At 34.5% G+C, this 14437-nt stretch overlaps 1 protein-coding gene across 1 annotated transcript in view; it reads left to right on the top strand.

Moving 5' to 3' along the window:
- The window catches only part of SMCHD1 (structural maintenance of chromosomes flexible hinge domain containing 1), a 160254-nt gene that overhangs the window by 88293 nt on the left and 57524 nt on the right, over positions 1-14437 (top strand). The window contains exons 26-33 of the mRNA XM_054460294.2: positions 752-900; positions 1786-1874; positions 3049-3167; positions 6107-6274; positions 9891-10016; positions 12429-12508; positions 12736-12893; positions 13665-13780. Coding sequence (XP_054316269.1) covers positions 752-900; positions 1786-1874; positions 3049-3167; positions 6107-6274; positions 9891-10016; positions 12429-12508; positions 12736-12893; positions 13665-13780 — 1005 coding nt within the window. The remainder of the gene's footprint in view (positions 1-751; positions 901-1785; positions 1875-3048; positions 3168-6106; positions 6275-9890; positions 10017-12428; positions 12509-12735; positions 12894-13664; positions 13781-14437) is intronic.

Raw genomic sequence — 14437 nt, 5'->3', positions numbered from 1 at the left:
GCTCCAGTGAGCTATGATCATTGCACTCCAACCTGGGCTACAGAGCGAGACCTTGTCTATAAAAACCAAAAATAAAAATAGAATATGAGTGATTTTAAAATCACAACTATAGAAGGCTAAATAAAAGTAGAAAGTTGAGGTCAGAATTCTGAAATAGAAAGTATTGGGAGTTTAAAAGTAAGGACAGAGTAGAGCAAACAACTTGAAAAAGTATGGATTAAGTGACAAAATATGGAATGTAAGAGGTATAAATTAATACAGAACTAAAAACACCCAAGAAGAGATTAAGGCCAAAGTGTGGCCAGAAAGTTAGATCAAACTTCTTTTTTCTCACCTTGCTGAGTAAGAATAATGTCCACCTAGTTCTCATTGAAGCCTTCCCGTAAATAGGATTCTTTTCAAAAAATAATTGAATATTGCTTTTCAGAATTAATCACATGATCTGATTTATATGTTACTTTTAAACGATAATGGCCACAGTGATACTTCTGTGGCAAAGCTCTAAAGAAATAACTTAAGAATTTTTATTTTATCTCACTAAAAAATAGGGCAATATTAACAACAACGACAAAGAGGATGCCTTTGTATCATGGTAGTATATGAACCACACCATTTCTGACCATAAAGAGACTTTTTTCTTGGGGGTAAAGAAGACGGATTATAATGTAGTTTTAAGAGTAAGATAAGTGGCAATAAGAGAACATTAGACAGACGAAGCTTTATTATTGTTAAATATATCTTTTTCTCCTAGGTTAATTGGACTCCTGAGATTAACAAAGAACACTTGCTACAGGGTCTACTTCCTGATGTGCAAGTACCAACATCTGTAAAAGATATGCGCTATTGCCAGGTTTCATTCCAAGATGATCATGTGTCTTTGGAAAGTGCATTTACAGTAAGGTTTGTGGACTCATTATATTTTGCAGCCTATGGCAACAAAATACTGTCCTCCATTGCACATATATGAAAGTTGTTTTTAATGTAAAAGTATTACGGTTTCTATGAAATATAATAGATTGTCTTTGGAATAAAGTGTCATTGGTGATAGCGATTAATTTTTGTTATCACTATAACCTTGCACTGAATTGGCCTTCTAGTAGCTGGAACCTTCATTAAAGGAAAGTTTAGTGCCAGTAACAGTGAAAACACCTGCAAAATGACAAAGACGTGAAAAATACAAAAGATACAGTGGGATCAGTCAGTGTTGTTCAGAAGGAAAAATCCTTTCATTGCTTAGTGAGAATTTTTAAAGCTGAGAGTCCAACCAGAGTTAATATGTAGAACTCATATTGAAGGGACACAATTAAGTGAATGTGTAAAAAAAACCTTTACACTGGCCTATCAATTTCTTGGCCACCTCTTTTCCAATAACCTCTTGCACTTTAATTCCTCTACCCATTTCTATACTTTTCCCAACACTTAGGATAGTTCTGTTTTTGAGATAGAATTTTCAAATGTACTGCATTCTGACCGTAATGAGATCTCTCAATGAGTTGTTAACTCATCTGTTTTCTTGTCATAATTTCCTTTTAATCCAGCATAAATACTGTGACTTAATATGTCTGTAAGTTTTTGGTCCATATTCTCTACTATCTTTGCACAGTATCTTTTTCCTATTTTCTTTTGGATTAATAGCAGATTATATAAATTAAACAGTTATTTGAAGGAGTATATTGTATTTGAGTTATTGGATATGAACATTATATATGTGTTATTCTGTAGCATGTTGGAACTGCTTCAATTAATGGTGTCACTAAAGACTTCTAACTTGTTAAACAATTTCAGACCACTTCCTGATGAACCTAAACATTTAAAATGTGAAATGAAAGGAGGAAAAACAGTACAGATGGGCCAAGAGCTTCAAGGAGAAGTAGGTTAGTATGGCTTGCTTTAAAAAACAAACAACAAAAAAAACTTCTCTGATGTTTCCTTCCATGGATGTTTTAGATACGTAATCTGAAAGGAAAGCTTTTGGGTTCATATAATGTTACTGGTTTAAAATCTATTGTCAGATAAGATTGAAGTATTTTCATTATCTTTGCCCAGGCTGACATAGCTTTAAAATCAGTTTGACAAACATATTTTGTCGAAAAAAATCTTGTCTTTTGTTAGAAGTAATATTACTAATTAGAAGTTAATAATAAAAGTATAAAGTAAGCTTGGCATGGTACACATGCCTGTAGTCCCAGTTACCCAGGAGGCTAAGACGAGGGAATTGCCTGAGCCAAGGGGTTTGAGGCCAGCCTGGAGAAATAGTGATAATGTACTCCTAAAAAAATTCTTTTTTTTTTTTTTTTACATTATACTTTAAATTCTGGGGTACATGTGCAGAACGTGCAGGTTTGTTACATAGGTATACACATGCCATGGTGGTTTGCTGCACCCATCAACCCGTCATCTACATTAGGTATTTCTCTTAAATGCTGTCCCTCCCCTAGCCCCAACTCCCCTGACAGGCCCTGGTGTGTAATGTTCCCCTCCCTGTGTCCACGTGTTCTCATTGTTCAACTCGCACTTAAGAGTGAGAACATGTGGTGTTTGGTTTTCTGTTTCTGTGTTTGTTGAGAATGATGGTTTCCAGCTTCATCCATGTCCCTGCAAAGGACATGAACTCATCATTTTTTATGGCTGCATAGTGTTCCATGGTGTATATATGCCACATTTTCTTTATCTAGTCTATCATTGATGGGCATTTGGGTTAAAAAATTCTTTTTTAAACATAAAAGTATAAAGTACATGTATGAATGGATTCCTATGTATTTTTTCTTATGTCTAGAAAATTACATTAAAATATTATCTTCAAATTTTCATGGTAAAAAAATCTCATTAACATTAGCATCGTGTTAAATGTAGTTGAAAATATGCTTATTTAAATTCTTGATGTTTATTTTGTAGTGAATTAAAAAGATGAGTATAATTATTTTTATACCAAAAATTACTCAGTAAGAGAACAAAGAGTAAGTTTCTAAGCATGTTTTTATAGTGTATTGTAGACATTTATATCTTCTATTAAAAGATAATACTAAAATAAAACTTCCCCCTTTTTAGTTATAATAATTACGGATCAGTACGGAAATCAGATTCAAGCATTTTCACCAAGTTCTTTATCTTCTTTGTCGATTGCTGGGGTTGGACTTGATAGCTCAAATTTGAAAACAACCTTTCAGGTATGGTTACTTTCTATACCATTTTGGTTTGATTCATTCTATTGTTATATGTGTAACAAAAAGTTTGGGAAAAACTAGTATAAGAAAAAAGTTTGATTTTAGTTTTTAAATTGAAAAGTCATAAAAGGCATTTAAAAAACTTGAAAAAGTTTGAACATATTCAGAAATAAACATAGAATGAGTATTTCTTGTGTTCCCATCATCTTCAACAGTCATCATTCTCCCCATACCATATCATTTTGAAGCAAATTCCAGACATCATACCATTTTATCCATAAAGATTGTGGTATGTAGATTTTTTGATAGCTTTTCATAGTAGCTGTTTAAATAAAATTTCTTGGTGTTTAAACCATGTATTAACAGGATGAGGAGAAAAATCATTATAAAGGTTTGCAACTATGCACTTAATTCATGTTAGCTTAAAAAATAAAAACTCTGGTGGAATTCTTTCAGTCTAAAACAAACAAGCATGCTGTACTCTGCTTAGAGAGGTAAAGACAGCTTTAGGGAAAAGGACATGCTGGAGTTGGGTCTTCAAGGAACCTGCCAGTAGTAGTCCACAGTGGGTGAGAGAGAAGATCTCTCAGGTCAAAGGGAAGTTAAATTCATTTAGATCATTGAATGCTTTTTAAAACTTTTCCTCCTTTGAGAGTCTCTATTACACTTTTTCTTAACAGGGCAGTCACAAAAATAACTTCCATGTTTTCCTTCTAACTAGAGTTTCTGTCTCCAGTAATCTGTTCTGCATTTTCTAATGTCAAGCATCATTTTCACTGCTGCGGAACTTTGAATGATATTTTGTTCCCTCCACAATGATAAAATGTGCTCTTTGACTTTTAGGTTCTTCCATTTTCTAGCTTCACCCTACAAGTAGATGAAATCAGAAAATAAATGTGCTCCTGTTATGAATAAACAATCCCTGCTTCCTATCACTCTTCGCACAGGCTCCTAATTGCTCCTAAATTAGAACCTGTCTTCCTACATCTTCAGTTATCTCTTCCACTAGATCAGTCCCACCAGCATGTAAACATGCTGGAATGTCTCTCATCTTAAACAAACAAAAGGAAAAATCCCTCCACAAAAACCAGCAAAGCTTCCTTTGGCCCTGTATTCCTGTCCATCTACTGCCCTCCTCCATTTTATAGTAAAACTCCTTGGAAGAGTGGTATGTTTTCACATCCTTTTCTGTCATTCTGTAGCAAGCCACTCTGATCATGTTTTTCTGCTCTGTTCTACCTGACCAAATCCAGGGGTCAATTTTCAGTTCTCATGCTACTCATTAGACCTATCAGCATGTTACATTCTACTGCATTTGAAATCCATTGCCTTAGTATGGCCTGTAATACCTATAGTATTCCACCCTACCATAATCTCACCCCTTTCTCTCTCCATAGCTCTTTACTCTCCAGCCAAGTGGACTTTTTTTCTACCTCTGTCCTTCTGTAATTGACGTATACTATCTTGGCACATTTTCGGAATTGTTTATTTAATTCTGTTTGTACCCATCTACAATTTGTAAATGCAATTTCATTTCCAAGATTTGAAATAAAACCAGAACAACTTCCAACATGACTTTAAAAAGAAATCACCCCTTCAGAAGGGCTTTTGGTTCAGAAGGGCTATCAAATTTGGAACCCTAAGATAGACTTTACATATTTCTAACTTCAGTACATTTTACTAAGGAATATCTATTTAATTTGTTTTCTGAATATTGAAAAATTCTTCTGTGCTTATTGGGCTTTTCGGAGAGATTAATTTTGATTATTTTACAGTGACTTTTTACATAAAATATTCTGTTCTACAGATCATTGTTTGAGAACATAAAACATGAAGTTTTTTGATTTATTTATTTAATTTTTCAAAACAGGATCTCACTCTTTTGCCCAGGCTGGAGTGCAGTGCAGTGTTGTGAATATGGCTCACTGTAGCTTCGACCTCCTGGGCTCAAGTGATCCTCCCACCAGAGCCTCCCAACTAGCTGGGACTATAGACGCATGCCACTACACCTGGCTAATTTTAAAACTGTTTGTAGAGACGGGGTCTTACTGTATTGCCCAGGCTGGTCGTGAACTCCTGGGCTTAAGGGATCCTTCTGCCTTGGCCTCGTAAAGTGCTGGGATTATAGTCAGGAGCCACTGTGCCTGGCCTGATTTTAAAATTTTGGTGAAATATTGTTACAGCAGCCCAGAAACAAAAACAAATAAAATTTTGATGAAGTAGATTTGTACCTAGTAGAAATTTAAGATGAATAAATCATCAAGGGTCACCATTAAAATACGAATACTACAGCACTCACGCCAGTGTGGAATCATTCAGTCATATTGCAAAGATTATAGGCTAGTTTCATTGATTCTCATTAATATGATGTGTTAGGCATTATTCTAAGTAATAGAGATTGAGTAGTGACAAATCAAAGCTCCTGCCCTTGTGGAAATCATCTTGTCATGGAGGGGACATGCAATAGATGAGAAATAAGAAGTAAGAAAAATGAAGTAGGTAAGGAAGGGGATAGATAGTATGCCAATAAGTAAGGTGATCAGGGAAGAGCCTCTTATTAAGATATCATGTACAAACATCTAAAGAAAAACAGTGTGTATATCTGGTAAATAATGTTGCAAACAGAGGGAAAGAACAAGTATAAAAGCTATTCAGGTAGCAGAAAGGAGGAAGTATAAAGAGGGAAATTAAGAAAAGATAAAATAAAGAGACATTGCCAGAACCTTTTAGATTCCCTACCCCTTGAGAGAAAAAATTCAGTTTCTTCTCTCTTGAAAATAAAATGTATGGCATGCCATTATTGCATGGGTGCTATTTATTTTCTGTCATGTTACCAAGAAACACATCTGTATGCCCATCGGTTAATGACAAAACATGTTGTTTTGTTTTTCTGAACACTAAGTGATACCCCCTGTCTTTCTCAATGTACTTTTCCTCACTAGGAAAACACACAGAGTATAAGTGTAAGAGGCATCAAATTTATTCCAGGTCCTCCTGGAAATAAGGATCTTTGTTTTACTTGGCGCGAGTTTTCTGACTTTATTCGAGTGCAACTAATTTCTGGACCTCCTGCTAAACTTCTCCTTATAGACTGGCCAGAACTAAAGGAGGTAAGTCACTTCATGTCTTCACTGAAAGAATTTAATATCATATGGCGTATTACTTTCAGATTGTCAGTGGATCAGAATAGATATATTTTGTTGCTGAAGTAACAACTAACAGTTGTTAACAGTAAAAATAAAAGAGCAAGGTAATGTGAGTCTTAATACTTTATTATTTGATTCATCATTGCGTCCTCATTTGTTAAAAATAATGAGTGTAATAACTCAGATCTTAAAAACTACATTACAGAGGATTTCAAACATGCATAAAAATAAAAAGAATAGTGTAGCAAACTCCCATGTGCCAATTACCTAGTTTCTATAGTTACTGATTTTTGCCAATTTTGTTCTTTGTTTTCTTATACTAATCTAATAACTTTTTATTGGAGTTTTAAAAAGCATATCTCAGATATCAAGTCATATCCGTAAATACTTCAGTCTGCCTTCCTATGCAAGTACTTAAATTTTAAATACTAATTTTGTAAATGTCTGTCAAATCTGTTGATTTTTTTTTTACTGAAGTTTTAGAATTCTAATTTGATTGACAGACAAAAATTGTACGTATTTATTGTGTACAACATATTTTGCAATATGTATACATTGTGGAATGGCTAAATCAAGCTAATTAACACACATATTCTCAAACTTTTTTTTGTGGTGAAAACATTTGAAATCTATTCTCTTAGCAGTTTTGAAGAAACATCTTGTCACGGAAAGGACATGCAATAGATGAAGTAGTTTTGAAGAATAGTAATATGCTATTAACTGTAGTCATCATCATACAATAGATCTTTTGAACTTAATACTCCTAACTGAAATTTTGTATCCTTTGATGGAATTCTAGTTTTAAAATGTCCAGATTCTGGCATTTGCTTATGGAATAGCAGGGCTTTAATGGTTTTTTTGTTTGTTTGTTTTGAAAGAGTTTGACTCTTGTTACCCAGGCTGGAGTGCGGAATGCATTGGCACGATCTTGGCTCACTGCAACCTCCACCTCCTGGGTTCAAGCGATTATCCTGCCTCAGCCTCCCAAGTAGCTGGGATTACAGGCATGTGCCGCCATTCCCAGCTAATTTTGTATTTTAAGTAAAGATAGGGTTTCACCTGTTGGCCATGGTTGGTCTCAAACTCCCTGACCTGAGGCGATATGTCCGCCTTGGCCTCCCGAAGTGCTGGGATGACAGGCATGAGCCACTGCACCCGGCCAGGACTTTAACTGTTGATATGATAGCTAACTTTGAAACAAGTTTTATTTTAAAAAATTAAAAAATTTATTTGTTTTTAATAGAGACTGGGTTTCACTATGTTGACCAAGCTGATCTTGAGCTCCTGGGCCCAAGCGATTCTTCTGCCTCATTCTCCCAAAGTTCTGGGATTACAGGTGTGAGCCACCATTCCCAGCCCATGTTTTCTGTAAAAGAAAATGAAGTCACACAATCATGGTAGTAGGTGAATTTATCTTAGTAAAGGGGCAGGTCATCTAAGAAAGGTTAACATGCTCATGCCTTAGTTTGAGATTGCTCTTTTTCACTTGTGAGTTTAAAAAGCAGATAAACTGGTTATGACAGTGTGCTTTATAAAACACAGTTTTTAGAATAATAGTGTGTTGACTAAAGGGTTTTACTGAAAAGCCAGTGCATTTTTTTTTTCTGGGAGCACTTACAAAACATAAATTAACCCACTTTTTATACCTACTGATGCCAATGAAGTATTTGTTGATTGACTATTACCTGAAACAGTTGTGTGGAACAGTTTGGAGGTGGAAAAAATCTGGACATGTTTGTCATATCATTTTGGGGGACAAATATAAAAAATAATGACAGCTTGTTAGCTCAAAAATTTATTATGAGTTATTTGTAGATCCGTAATAATCCAGAAACTTAAAATAAAACAAACTAATATGTCAGTCTCTTGAGATATGGTTATATATAGATGAGGCTAGAAAAATGATTATTTGTTATCTAATTTTTCTAAGTTTTCTAATTTAATTGCTGACCCACCTTCCCCCGATAGGATTTGTGCAGAGAGGAGGAACTGATACAATACATAAACATGATGAATAGAAAAATAGATGTGTATTAATAAATACGTATATTATTCTTTATAAATGAGGGAACTGGCCAGGTTCAGTGGCTCATGCCTTGTAATCCCAACACTATGGGAGACCAAGGTGGAAGAACTGCTTGAGCCCAGGAGTTCAAGACCAGGTGGGGCAACATAGTGAGAATTTGTTTCTGTAAAAACGTAAAAAAAAAAAAAAAAAAAAAAAAAAAAAAAACAAAGACAAGTAAATGAGGAAACTGAAATTCTGAAATATTAACATGCCAGTATTAAAAAGTGACATTAAATGTGATATTAAAATGCTTATGAACATTTGATTTTGGAAATTTGCTTTTTCTACTGTTTTCTAGAAAACATTATTAGCAGTTTGGACTACAAGTCATTTACTTAAAGATAACCTTTAAAAGTAGATAGGAGTCCTTTAAAAACTTAGACTGTCTTTTAAAGGTAGTTTGGGTAAACGGTTATTTGATTAGGAATGAAATACTGTATGTTTACATTTGGAAACTCAGCAGTTTTCAAAATTCAAGCTTTTTATAAACTTTGGCAGAGGGAACATGGCTGTAGCTGTGTAAACTTTATGGTAGAGGGACATAACTAAACCAATCTCAAGGGTCTTTGGTTTTTTTAATAATGTCCTATCCATAGCAGACTGTTAATTTTTCTTTCCATTTTCAGCAGCCTTTTCCCATAATCTGGTAATTAACTACCTCAGTTAAGAGTAGGGGGTAGAAGAAGCAGAAGGAACATTCTCGTTAGAGGAGAGGTGATAAATCAGTTTTTTTTTGTAGTTGTCCTTTAGTTCCCTTCCATCTTTTGTAAACTTTTAAAATGTTGACCCAGGGGATTGGGCTTTTGTCAGGTATCTTGTTTAACACTGTGTTTCCTTTGATGTGCCCAATATTAATAGGTCAGTAGGCAGATTTCTAGAATTATACAGCCTTACATACTAGCTAGGGAAACAGCAAGAAGCATTTTAAGTCAACAAGACAGTGTAGATCATCAGTGAATAGTCCTATTTAACCAAGGGCTAGAAAGCCATGTTACTGCTTTTAATAATGCACAATGGCAGAGAGCTGAACATTGACTGAGGGAGAAGCTAAACTACAGATTGCCAGTGCTAAATCGGAGAACCAAGGATAGGTTTCTGTTTCTGTTGAACACATTCTAGTGCTTACATAGTATTTGCATTGTATTAGATGTTATAAGTAATCTACAGATGATTTCAAGTGTATGCTTAGGTTATATGCAAATACTGTGCAATTTTATATAAAAGAGTACCTGCAGCTTTTGGTATCCACTGGGGTCTAGAACCAATCTCCTGTGGATACTGAGGGAAGACTGTAATGTCAGGTGTTGCTTTTTCTTTTTTCAGATCATTTATCATTTTGATAAGAGGGTCACACAATTTAGTTGGCTTTCAAAAGTTCATTTTCATTGACCAAAGAAGCCATTTGCAAATAGAACAGAGATAAATTAAGTCATTGTTACACAAATATACAAGTAATTGCATTGTTTGGCCCATATATTTTAGTGTTTCTTAAAATATTTCTACTCTTTTCAGTGCATTCCAGTGATTAATGGAAGAGATTTACAGAACCCTATTATTGTTCAACTTTGTGATCAGTGGGATAATCCAGCACCGGTACAACACGTTAAAATAAGTCTTACAAAAGCTAGCAATTTAAAGGTAAGTTTTAAACTTCCTTACATCTTCATTTAAAATTCTGGATTTCATTTTCATGATAGTATCTTTAGCTGTCATATTGCTTCTTTTCTAAAAAATATATTTTACATAATCTTTATTATTGCTTAGTGTAAATAAACCTCAAAAATTTTTTAAATTATTTTGAGGAAATAGAGTTTATATCTTACAGTAGTACAACAAGGGGCCAACATTGTACAGTTATGGCTGTTTTAGTGTTTCTTATATAGTGCTAGTAAGACTGCATTTCAGATTAGGATGAATAAGTAGATAATTAACACTGACAAAGCGAATGAAGACAGATATCACAGTGACCTACAGAATGGATTAAGGAACAGGCATTATTGGGGAAACATATATGGTGAGGCTAAACAAAAAAAGTCATGCAGGTACCTATCCTCTACTTATCTTATGGAGAGCTACCAGATCCTGGGCAGAGCTACTGGAACATACTGATATATTCTAGAGTGAGGCTCCTGCCCTTTATTGTTCTTTTTATGGGGCAAGTATGAACATGGTCTTGTAAAGTTTGGGAACAGTCTTTACCAGAAAGTTCAAGATTAGGTATCATTTATTCCTATGAGTATTGAGAAGCTGCATGGGATCTAGTGGCTGGTGCAAAGTTGGAGGCACTCTTTCTAGGGGAAAGAGGAAAAGCTGGTGCAAAGTTGGAGGCACTCCTTCTAGGGGAAAGAGGAAAAGCCGCTAGTCTTTGCAAAGTTGTGTGTGCATGTGTGTGTGTATAAATTTTTTTTTTTTTTTTTTTGAGACAGAGTCTCGCTGCAATGCCCAGGCTGGAGTGCAATGGCGTGATCTTGGCTTACTGCAACCTCCGCCTTCCAGGTTCAAAGCGATGCTCCTGCCTCAGGCTCCTGAGTAGTTGGGATTACAGGCATGTGCCATCATGCCCAGATAATTTTTGTATTTTTAGTACAGACGGGGTTTCACCATGTTGGCCAGGCTGGTCTCAAACTCTTGACCTCGGGTGATCCACCCGCCTTGGTCTCCCAAAGTGCTGGGATTACAGGTGTGAGCCACTGCGCCTGGCCATAAAGTTGTATTTTTATACTGTCTCTTCTGTTTGTTGAAGGGAATTCATTGGTCCCAGCCAGGTTGTTGCTAAGCAAGCCAGAGGGAGTTGGGGGTCATATTCAGACAATCTTGAGTATCCCTCCACATAGAAAAAATAAATATAAATGTAATGGAGAAACCAGTTGATATTATGTAAAGATGATGTTTCTCTTGCAATTATTTATAGTTCAATCAGAATCCCAACAGGGATTTCGCAGAACCTGAAAAGGTGATCTTAAAAGTCGTATGGAAGATTAAAGTGCCAACAATGGCTTGTTACATATGGACCTCTTTTCATAGTAATTACAGTTGGAGTTTTTAAATGAGTCTGTTAAATGAGGCTATGATATTGCTGCTATAAGTACCTGAAAAGACTTACTTCTCTGGCTTAGCAGTAAGGATTTGATACCCAGATGGGAGACATACTTTGAGAAAGATGGGTTGAGAGATAATGGACCAGAGGGTAATAGGGACAGGTATAAACATAGGATTTCATCCTATCATTTCAAGTACCCTTTCTCATTTTTTCCTGTTCAGCTATTGCTTTTCCTGTCTGCATGTACCATTATTACCTACTCTTTAGGTTCTATTAAGTTGAGATGGGTTTTAGGGTTTGGGAGGAAGTCTGATTTTTCTTCTACTGTGGTCTACAAATTCAGTTATTCTGAATGTTTGCTTCCTGTAGAGTTAGACAATGATTATTTTCAACCCCAGAATAAAGATATGATTCTAGTTTCTGGAGAACCATCTGTAAAAGGCTGAGAGACCCTTCTAAATCAGTTATTAGGAAATGTGGCCACTGATTATTAATCTCTTGAAAGTGAAAGCTTGGTTATCACTGTGAATGTAGTATTGCAGCAAAAATTTGAGAAGTGTATCTGAGTAGACATTCAAGAGAAAAATGAAGAATGAAGATAGTGCTATGATGCTTTGACTTGAGTATGTGTGTACAGTATATATTTCTCCAGTGCAGTCCCCTACACCTGCCCCAGCTTTAGAATATACCTTCAATGTTTGTGTAAACAAACTTCATTTGATGTATCAGTGATATTGAAACAGTGAACTAGAAATCTGCAACTTAGTAACTGAAATACATAAAATTCTAGTGAAATTGATCAAGATGAGTGATTGTTATTCTACTTTGGATTATATCATTACATACTACATTATTCCAATTAGTTCAGATTTTTAAAATTTAGATTTTAGAAGTATGCAAATACTGCTTTTAACATAGGAATCGAGGGAAAGAACATTGTAATGGAAGAAAAGAACTTGATTGATCTCTAGAATTTTCTAATTAATCATTTTGTTTTGTTTTGTTTTTAGCTCACGCCTTCAAACCAACAGCATAAAACAGATGAGAAAGGCAGGGCTAATTTGGGAGTATTCAGTGTTTTTGCCCCTAGGTAAGAACCAAAAGTTTGGTAGTTGTTGGTGTTATAGAGATTCATTTTTCTTACTGCTTGCTGAAGTTACAACTAATGACTATTCTTCTGTTTAATGTTAGGCAAGAGTTGGGACTGAATAGAAGTTGAGAGGTTTTTCTAAGAGTTGAACTTTGCATAAATTGTCTCAGAATTTTTAGGTTATTAACTAATGTAATTTGAACCCCTCTCCTCTTTTGTTTTGTTAGGGGAGAGCATACTCTTCAGGTTAAAGCCATCTATAACAAAGGTATCATAGAAGGACCTGTAATTAAGTTAATGATTCTTCCAGACCCAGAAAAACCCGTTCGTCTCAATGTTAAATATGACAGAGATGCGTCCTTCTTAGCAGGGGGTCTTTTCACTGGTGAGTATTTCACATACATAAATAAATCTATAATGATAATTTGCTTTGTACATTAGTGGAATAAATTACTTATCCTAGGTTAAGAGTGCTCAGTCTAATGTAGGAGACAGGGAAGCAAATGATTTCAATATCATGTTGCAGATGTTAAGTCAATAGGAAATTAATTTTTGTTTTACACAAATAATTTTCTGGAAGACTTCTGTTTTCTTAAAAGGATGAATCCCTATACATAGTTTTAAGTAGTGAATGAAGCACCTCAAAGTTTAGATTTAAAAATTTTTAACAATAATTTTTAATAATTAAGTTACATGTATACATAGCTTTTTTTACTCTATAAAGTAGACTATACCATATATAAAGTTTTAAATCTATTTCAGGGAGATCTATTTCCTGTGATTAAAAAATTAATAACAGGTGCCAAATGAATGTTATAAGTGGTAAATGTAATGGGAATATTATATATATTGATCTTTTGGCTATTGTATGCTATTGAAAATCATACAAGAAAGTAAATATTATGTTCTTGGAATACATAAAGCATATGGTGCTATGACCAATTGGCCTAACTCTTAAGTTGCTGAGTATATATTCTAGTCTTTTTGGTCTTGTATGCTAGAATTTATACATTTCTTCATCAGAATTGTATTAACATTTAAATAACGTGTGCTTTAAACATTTAAATAAGATGTTTGCTTTAAGGCGTACAATTATTTAACCATATCCATTAATTGAACTAGAAAGAAAATAATTTTTTAACATTTACCATGACAGATTTTATGATTAGTGTTATTTCTGAAGATGACAGTATCATTAAAAATATTAATCCAGCACGTATTTCCATGAAAATGTGGAAGCTGTCTACCAGTGGGAACCGATCCCCAGCAAATGTGAGTCATGGGAAGCATTTTTTGAAGTTAAAAATAGTTCTTACATTTAACTTAAAACTAAGTCTCATTTAATGTAAATATATAATGTTATATAAATTTGAGAAATGGAAGTGAATTTACTTCATTCCTTGGGGTTAAAGAAATTACATCAATGTATGTTTCAAAATTAAAGGTTGATGCTATTAAAAAAGAGTAGTCTACATTGTGATGTTTCTTAACATTTTAAGATGCCTACACATTAAAATTATTTCATCTGAAGGACAGTAGCACAAGGCAGAAGCTATTAAATATGAGGGGATAATATAGAAAATGAGATAGTAAAGAGATAGGATTGATAGACTGCTTGAAAGAGAGTGGAGAGAGAGTTAGAGGGTCTAGAACAGTGCTGTCCAGTAGAAAGATCACATCTGGTGTTTCTGCTTTCTAGTAGCTACATTTAAAAGCTAAAAAGAAATAAGCAAAATTCTAATGTTTTTAACCTAATATATCAAAAGTTACCATTTCAACATATATTCAGTAGTTTAAAAATTATTGCTCGGATTTTACATTCTTTTATCTTACCAAGTCTATGAAATTTGTTGTTTATTTTACACTGTATATCAGTTCAGACCAGCCACATTTCAAGTGCCCAGTAGTCACACGTAGCCATTGGCTACC

Source organism: Pongo pygmaeus, chromosome 17 (assembly GCF_028885625.2).
Source record: "Pongo pygmaeus isolate AG05252 chromosome 17, NHGRI_mPonPyg2-v2.0_pri, whole genome shotgun sequence".
Taxonomy (NCBI): Eukaryota; Metazoa; Chordata; class Mammalia; order Primates; family Hominidae; genus Pongo; species Pongo pygmaeus.
This window is presented reverse-complemented; position numbering and strand designations above follow the sequence as displayed.